This window comes from Cynoglossus semilaevis, chromosome 8 (genome assembly GCF_000523025.1).
Source record: "Cynoglossus semilaevis isolate Cse_v1.0 chromosome 8, Cse_v1.0, whole genome shotgun sequence".
Lineage (NCBI taxonomy): Eukaryota > Metazoa > Chordata > Actinopteri > Pleuronectiformes > Cynoglossidae > Cynoglossus > Cynoglossus semilaevis.
The window spans coordinates 15,194,223-15,201,724 of record NC_024314.1 but is presented as its reverse complement, the minus strand read 5'-3'; the positions used below and the strand labels follow the sequence as shown (position 1 = coordinate 15,201,724).

The following is a 7,502-nucleotide window of genomic DNA, read 5'->3' as shown; positions in this document are numbered from 1 at the left end:
GGGGGGGGCGGAGGAGAGGGGGTGTGGGGGGGGGTGGGCTGAGACTGAGCGGATAAATACAGAGGAATTTCAGGAATGAGGACATTGAGGACCGGGACAGACTTGACTGTTACTGCTGCTGCTGTAAAGTTAAGGCAACAAAAGCAGCTAAAAGTCCAAATAAACACACCTTCAATAAAAGAACTTGGAGAAACAAAGTGTCCAGAAGACATCAATTATTGTCAATTATGTCATGTTTTCAACTTTTGTTTTCAATAAAATCATCCAACAGCACTTTAACTATATATACATACATTTATGTATATACACATGTATATATATATATACATACATATATACATACACATATACATATATGCATATATATATATATATATATATATATTTTTTTTTTTTTTCTTATAGTTACTTATTTACATAGAAAAACAAGCTCAAGGATTCCAGGTCCTACCTCCAGGACTTGCACGTAGCTGGAGGGGAACCAGCCTCTGGTTCCGTCCTCAGTCTCTCCCTCCCACCATCCTCCAGGCAGCGCCTGTAGAACCCGGATCAGGTCCCCGGCCTGGAAACTCAGACCCTGCTCATGCTGTTCTGAACTGAAGGAGTACAAAGTTTTACACAGGGATCCAGACATGACCAGCAGGAGTCCAGCAGGAGTCCAGCAGGAGTCCAGCAAAAGACCGGAGAATCTAGGAGAAGTCTGGGGGTGTCCAAGACCAGACAAAAGGAGTGTGGAGGAGTCAAGAAGAAATCCAGGAGGAGTGTGGAGGAGCAGAGAGAAAAACACAGGAGAGTCAGCTGAGCAGACCACAAGAGTTAAACACCAAATCCAAGTCCAAGTCCAAGTCCAGGTCCAGGTCTAGTTCCAGGTCCAGGAGGAATAAGTTTGTGGAGCAGATTCTTCCGTTCCTCCCTCAGTGAGGAGCGCGAACTTGAGCGTTCCACAGCTTATGTTGTTACTACTGATCCACGTTCTTCTGCTGCTGATGACAAACCGCTGCTGTCAATACATATACAATCTCCCCGGAAACGAGTGGAAGCACCTCCAAAATAAGAGCAACCTTCAAACAGTGCGGTGATTATTACCAGATAAACATCCGGTAACACATCACTGTTTTGACTCTGTTGCTCGAAACGCTAGAGCCATGCTATGGCCGGGAATCGAACCGTCAATCATTTGATTGCAAGCCCGATCGCGGCCCCTGAAATAAAGACGGTTTGCGATGATTAATCGTTTAGAATTAGGCATTTTGACAGCTACTGTTTTTCGGACACTTCAGTCCTGCAGTCCATCACAGACATCATCATCAACGACAGGGCACCAGTCATAGATACAACAACAACAACAACAACAACAACGTTGTATTGGTTTAGTTGGAGTGACAGTGTTTTCATGGTGAAGACTTCAGTCACTTCTTCACTGTGTCGGCGACAGAAGTTTGTTTCTTCAGTCAACACTGACTCAGACGTGGACAGGAAGTTGAACCTGAAGATTTCCACTCTGTTACTTCCCTTTTTACGCTGTTGCTCAGCATCATTGCCATGGCAGTTCTTTGTTTAGCTCCGTTGCCATGGTGACGCATCGGCAACACTGCCTCTAACCAGAGCTTCCACAGCGATGGTGTAAAGAATAAAAAAAACTTTCATCTGAAACGGAAGCAAAAGAAACACAGGGAGTTGGACGGTTAGCGAAACAAATATTAGCAACCGTTAGCCCAACCACAAACCACAAAACTCTCAAAAGCAGGATAAAAACAAATTATATTATAGCAAAAGGAACCAACTAAAACGATTATGATCGTGGAGAAAAGAAACGAATTACGATATTTACCGACTTCACAACAATCGTAGGTGAATTAACTGTTTTATTTTATGAATTATTTACAAACAATTATTATTGTACCAAAATATAGTTTAAAATTATATTTTTCTTCACCTTGTCATCTGTCGCCCTCTAGCGACGGATGTTGCACATGCTATTCAAAAGAAAAGTCGTTTATTCAGTTTCCCCCTTTTTACTAAGCTAGATGGACAAACAGGATAACTGACGTGTATGTGCACGTGACATTTACTATTTCATTATTACGAACTAGTATGGCCGAGCTGTCACGCCACCTGGCGGTCTTAAATTTTAACTTGTTCAGGTTTTACTTCTTTATTAATGGTATTTCCTACAGTTACAGCTGCTGTTCTTCTACTGCTCATCAACCACCTCCCCTGTAAAGAACTTGTGGAGAACTCCTGATCCAGATAGTGAAACAGTTCCTGTGAACTGTTAAATGAATCAGTCCTGTTCTTCTACGTCAGTTCTAGTGGCATCGGTACCCACAGATGGAGATACAACATGTAATGATCTCTAATTCATCTAAGAAATGAGACCAAGGACAGGTTGAAACCATTTTGTGACCTGCTCTGCCTCCTACTGGCAGCTAATTGTCAAAATGACATTTTGTAAATGTTGCAACACCCAGGATTCAAATTCGTTCGGAATGACTTTGAACCCTTTGTTCAAAGGAGGCCTTTCATTTATTCAAGTCAGGAGTCTAACCCCTGACATCTGACACAGAAGGAACAGAGAGAAGAAAAATGTCCGACGCCGGGTCTGAAGATGTAGATGCCAAAAAGAACAAACTCGGGGTGAGAAGAACTTGTTCTCTCTTTTCAGTTTGTCACTGAAGTAGAGTTTCAACAAAAAACACCTCACTGTGTGTGTGTGTGTGTGTGTGTGTGTCAGGAGTATGTAGGAGACAGGAACGAAGCAGGAGAGAGACATGGACACGGCAGAGCTGTTCTTCCTAATGGAGACGTCTATGAGGGAGAGTATGAGAACGGGAAGAGGAACGGACAGGTACAGAACATGGTCCTGGTCTTGGTCCAGTACAATTCTCCCACTTTCTGCTTTAGTTCAGCAATAATCAAAGTCAAATCACTAAATATAGGACCACAGGCCAAGACCCATTGAAGATTAGTCCACGTTTTGGCATAAATAGTGAAATATCCAGAACGTGACTAAAGGTTAGCCGTGGCTCACAGAACTGCACATCACTGGCTAACACTGACACTGTAGTACCTTCACGAATTACCAGCACCAATAGCAGTCCTTAGTTAATTGGTCCTGCACCATCTGTCCACCAGGGGACGTATCGCTTCAAGAACGGGGCCAGATATGTGGGAACCTACTTCCAGAACATGAAACATGGACAGGGAATCTTCTACTACCCAGATGGGTCCAAATATGAAGGTGGGTTTGGTCACTTCAGAGAATCTCAAGTTTCACTGTGAAATCTGGACTCAGCCAGTCTGGTCCGGTTCTGGTTCTGGTCTTTGTCTCAGGAGCCTGGGTTAAAGACGTGAGACGAGGACGTGGGGTCTACATTTACCCCAACGGAGACACCTACGATGGAGAATGGCTCCAACATCTGAGGTTTGTCTCACTGATTTCCCCCGTCTGACACAATCAGTACCTGAGGAACCATGTGGTACCGTTTCTAGACCACCAGAATGTAGGACTCTGGTCCAAACGTTCCTCCATGTCTCAGTCTGAATCCACTGACCCCTAACCCCAGCAGGTCTACGTGGTTTCTCTAACACAGACACGGTCAGGGAACGTACAACTTCAAAGAAACTGGCTCCAAGTACCAGGGGTCCTGGGTCAACGGGAACATGGAGTCTGCTGGAGAGTACATCCACTGTAACCACAGATATGAAGGGACCTTCGCCAACAACAAGGTCAGTCCTGGGTTCAGAGAACTCTGTGTCTATGAAAGTGGAGCAGGGACACGTAAGAGGTCCACATCTGGAACCAAGAATATGGGCCATATCATCACCAAACCTAGAGAAAGGTCCAATCTTCTTAAAGACTAGGTTGGAGCCCACACGGGCTGGTCTGTTACAGGACCAGAACAACTGAAGGGACTGATGTGGTTCCATAGTGTAGTGGTTAGCACGCTTGCTTTTCAGCAGAGAGTCCTTGGTTCGATTCCCAGAGGAACCACATACTTGGCGCCTCCAAGGGGCAGCCTGAGGCAGCACATCTGCTGTTAACACAAAAAAATAATAATGTGGGATGAATAAAGTTCATACCAGCACCCAGCCTTCATTTGGTCTCCACATGCTCATTTCTATGTGGTGCTTCTTGTGGCCCATTTGGGTCAGATCTTTGTTCAGCATCTGTTAACCGGGCCTCTGGTCTACATGTTCCTCTTTTCATGTCCCAGCCGAGCGGTTCGGGGAAGTACGTGTTTCCTGACATCAAGTGTGAGCAGCATGGTGACTACCATGTGGAAGACCAGGTGAATGAAAACCAACCCACGTCCTGGTCTCTGTGGTCCACTCACTGTACCATCGACCAACATTTTTAAAGGCAGTTTTCTTCTTCTCAGGATGAGACCCAGGTTCTTAGATGGGTTCCCAGGAAGATCACAGAACTAACACCGCCCGCCATAAAGACTGCAGGTGAGCCAAGGAGACACACCAGAAAGTACCAGGAACTTTCCCTGTCCTGTCATTCCAAGTCCAAGTTGGACAAATCATTTCCACCAAATGTGTCTCAAACATATGAACCCACACTGAGTTACTGGTAATGTTTGAGGTATTTTCATAGTGATGGTACTCTTACATAGTGCTTGTTGCTGGTCCATGGTTATTTCATTCTGCAGAACCAGAACCACAGGAAGGAGAGGAGACGGAGGAGTCGGGTTCAGAGGAGGGCCAGGAGGGCCAGGAGGGCCAGGAGGAACCAGTTGACCTTTAGGAGAAGCAGCTCCTGGAATATTATTGAAATGCCTGGAAACTGACCGTGAAATGTTGAGTTGAAGGAAACATAAACAGAGCAATAATAAATATAAAAATATATGCAATACATCAAACACTGGTGCGTGGTCCATGGTCTGTACGTAAACAAAAACTCAAATTGTTGTGAATACCTGAAATAGCCGACAAACCACAGGTGGGCGGGGCCTCAGTGGCCTGAACCAATAACAAGGCCGCTGCTGGACACCATGTGTGTTGTTGCCATGGTAACTATAAACAGAAGAAACACAAGCAGAACTAGTGCCATGTCTGACGTTGGATCAGAGGAGTTTGAGGAGGAAAACAATAAACTGGGGGTAAGAAAAAAAAACCCCAACAACTTCTGATCATTAGACACTGGGGGGAGGTCACTGAGAGTGTGTGTGTGTGTGTGTGTGTGTGTGTGTCAGGAGTATGTAGGAGACAGGAACGAAGCAGGAGAGAGACATGGACACGGCAGAGCTGTTCTTCCTAATGGAGACGTCTATGAAGGAGAGTATGAGAACGGGAAGAGGAACGGACAGGTACAGAACATGGTCCTGGTCTTAGTCCCAGTCCTGGTCTTAGTCCCAGTCCTGGTCTTAGTCCCAGTCCTGGTCCATATTAAAGGTTATTATCTCTGATGAAGTGCATGTAACATCTTCCGACCACCAGGGGACGTACCGCTTCAAGAACGGGGCCAGATATGTGGGAACCTACTTCCAGAACATGAAACATGGACAGGGAACCTTCAACTATCCAGACGGCTCCAAATATGAAGGTGGGTTTGGTACCATTGATGTTGGAACCCTGTGTTTGCTAAAAGCCAAGCTCCCGTCTCCGTCTCTGTCTCTCAGGCTGGTGGGTGGAGGACGTGAGACAGGGTCATGGCGTCTACACCTACGCCAACGGAGACAGCTACGACGGAGAGTGGCAACGGCACCTCAGGTACGTCACATGATCACAGACACTGGAACTGTTTTAGTCTGCATATGAAGACGGCCTTCAGGTTCAGACAGTTCCTAGATATGGACACAGGACCAGGAACTGTGCCGTTACAATGCAGTGGGAACAGGAAACAGAACTTAGAACATAGACCAGATGTTAAAGAGTTCCTGTGGTCTGGTCCAACCCACAGACACGGCCAGGGAGTCTACCACTACCATGACACGGGCTCCAAATACCGAGGATCCTGGGTAAACGGAAACATGGAGTTATCCGGAGAGTTCCTCCACAGGGACCACAGATTCCAGGGGAACTTCAACAACAACAGGGTCAGTTCTCCTCCAGGTCAGGTCCAGACTGGACTCCGTCCATCACTGTTGACTATCCTCTTTATTTCCAGCCCCGTGGTCCTGGAAAGTTTGTATTCCCTGATGTCAGCTGTGAGCAGCACGGTGACTGTGTCCAAACGCCGCAGGTAAGTGACCTCTGACCCCGAGGTGACCTATTATCTGGTCCGCGAGGGAATGTCAGAACACCACAGATGTTCTAATGACTGTTGTCTTTTGACAGGACGAGTCTGAGGCTGAGTGGGAAGTCAAGTGGGTTCCCAGGTGTCTCAGTGGACTGACCCTGTCCACCCCAGTCTCCGTCCACACAGGTCAACATTAACACTTTGTCCAGAACTTAATCCCAGGGTTGGTCAGTCAGAGAGTTCACAGAGAACATTAACCAGTGACCAGTGACTTACCGAGTCAATGAACAGTGACGTCATCCTTCATGTGTTCTATTCCCAGCTGTGGACAAAGAACCAGTAGCAGAAGAAGAAAAAGAAGAAGAGACATGATCAGTGTTTTCATCTGAAAATCTTTGTGTAAAATAAAAAAACAAAACTCTATCAATAAACTCTTTGTCGACAAACGGCTGGATTTTCCAGATTACAGGACTCCAAACACCAACTTTGTTCATAGACGTACAGTTGTTCCTCTCCTTTTCTTGTAGTATTCTTCAATTCCTTGTCACGTGAAAAAGACGGGGACACAGCGGTAATATTAAATCCGAACAATAGGGGGAGCCGTCAAGCTAGAAATAGAAAAAAGCAGCTCAGGTTCACTTCAGACACCTCAAAACCGGCCCTAAAACGGTCCAATAATGTAATAATAATCAGTTCTGGGACATACAACAGCAGACACTCTCAACAGCATCGTCATTGGACCCATTTGAATATTATTGCAGGTGGAGCTGATTCAAAAAGCACAGTAACAGTACCATTTTTGACCCTCTTGTTGACTAGTTTTATTTTTAGAACATACCCCACGGGCACCTTAGGTAGTCCATGGGGGCTACCAGATGCCCCCGGGCACCACGTTGGTGACACCTGACATAAACATTGACGAGCGCACTCTACTGGTGAAATCTGTCATAGTCTATTCCATGTACTGAAATGTGACACATTTTCATGTCGCAGTGGTTTAAAGTCTGAACTTTAGTTTCAGGACATATTCAAGAGTTTTTATGTCTTTTTTGTTTTGTTGTTTTTAATACAGCCATTCATTAGTTAATGTTGACGTCAATAAATATTTAATTCTTAAAACAAATTTAATTAATTGGCATATTTATATAAATGTATTTTTGCAAATGTCAGAAGTATGCAACTTTTATATATATATTTTTAACAGACATTTTTAGACATTCTGAGGACTGTTGGCACTTGTCGGTGCATAAACTTAAATTAAAGGATTAAAACACTAGATTTATCTAGCAGTAGGTTTGAAGCTTGGTTTTGGTTC

General features: G+C 45.0%; 3 protein-coding genes across 5 annotated transcripts in view; 2 read left to right on the top strand and 1 right to left on the bottom strand.

Annotated features, from left to right (window-relative positions):
• Positions 1 to 1,631, bottom strand: part of gas7b (growth arrest-specific 7b) — a 10,819-nt gene extending 9,188 nt beyond the window's left edge. The window contains 1 exon segment of the mRNA XM_025057697.1: positions 452 to 1,631. Coding sequence (XP_024913465.1) covers positions 452 to 634 — 183 coding nt within the window. The 5' untranslated portion in view covers positions 635 to 1,631.
• Positions 1,632 to 2,586: 955 nt separating this feature from the next.
• LOC103382177 (radial spoke head component 1) lies at positions 2,587 to 4,753 on the top strand. The gene is made up of 8 exons (XM_008314867.2): positions 2,587 to 2,637; positions 2,735 to 2,848; positions 3,136 to 3,241; positions 3,334 to 3,424; positions 3,594 to 3,729; positions 4,218 to 4,292; positions 4,383 to 4,455; positions 4,659 to 4,753. Exons 1-8 carry the CDS (start codon positions 2,587 to 2,589, stop codon positions 4,751 to 4,753), a joined length of 741 nt encoding a protein of 246 aa, XP_008313089.1.
• Positions 4,754 to 4,850: 97 nt separating this feature from the next.
• On the top strand, positions 4,851 to 7,496 carry LOC103382386 (radial spoke head 1 homolog). 3 transcript variants are annotated; one of them, XM_008315179.3, is made up of 8 exons: positions 4,851 to 5,108; positions 5,202 to 5,315; positions 5,446 to 5,551; positions 5,628 to 5,718; positions 5,909 to 6,044; positions 6,116 to 6,190; positions 6,286 to 6,373; positions 6,510 to 6,650. In XM_008315179.3, exons 1-8 carry the CDS (start codon positions 5,001 to 5,003, stop codon positions 6,557 to 6,559), a joined length of 768 nt encoding a protein of 255 aa, XP_008313401.2. In that variant the 5' UTR covers positions 4,851 to 5,000; the 3' UTR covers positions 6,560 to 6,650. The 3 variants fall into 3 exon arrangements, with proteins under 3 accessions (XP_008313401.2, XP_016890139.1, XP_016890138.1); XM_017034650.2 differs by having other exon boundaries at positions 4,852 to 5,108; positions 6,286 to 6,410; positions 6,510 to 7,496; XM_017034649.2 differs by having other exon boundaries at positions 4,852 to 5,108; positions 6,286 to 6,414; positions 6,510 to 7,496.
• Positions 7,497 to 7,502: the final 6 nt, after the last annotated feature.

What these genes read in the sequence shown, in the direction of transcription:
- LOC103382177 (XM_008314867.2), top strand. Translation starts at nt 2,587, where the DNA reads ATGTCCGACGCCGGGTCTGAAGATGTAGATGCCAAAAAGAACAAACTC. An exon ending in GGACCTTCGCCAACAACAAG is followed by an intron (nt 3,730 to 4,217) that starts GTCAGTCCTGGG and finishes TTCATGTCCCAG; the next exon opens with CCGAGCGGTTCGGGGAAGTA. An exon ending in ACTACCATGTGGAAGACCAG is followed by an intron (nt 4,293 to 4,382) that starts GTGAATGAAAAC and finishes TCTTCTTCTCAG; the next exon opens with GATGAGACCCAGGTTCTTAG.
- LOC103382386 (XM_008315179.3), top strand. Translation starts at nt 5,001, where the DNA reads ATGTGTGTTGTTGCCATGGTAACTATAAACAGAAGAAACACAAGCAGA. An exon ending in AGGAAAACAATAAACTGGGG is followed by an intron (nt 5,109 to 5,201) that starts GTAAGAAAAAAA and finishes TGTGTGTGTCAG; the next exon opens with GAGTATGTAGGAGACAGGAA. An exon ending in AGACGGCTCCAAATATGAAG is followed by an intron (nt 5,552 to 5,627) that starts GTGGGTTTGGTA and finishes TCTGTCTCTCAG; the next exon opens with GCTGGTGGGTGGAGGACGTG.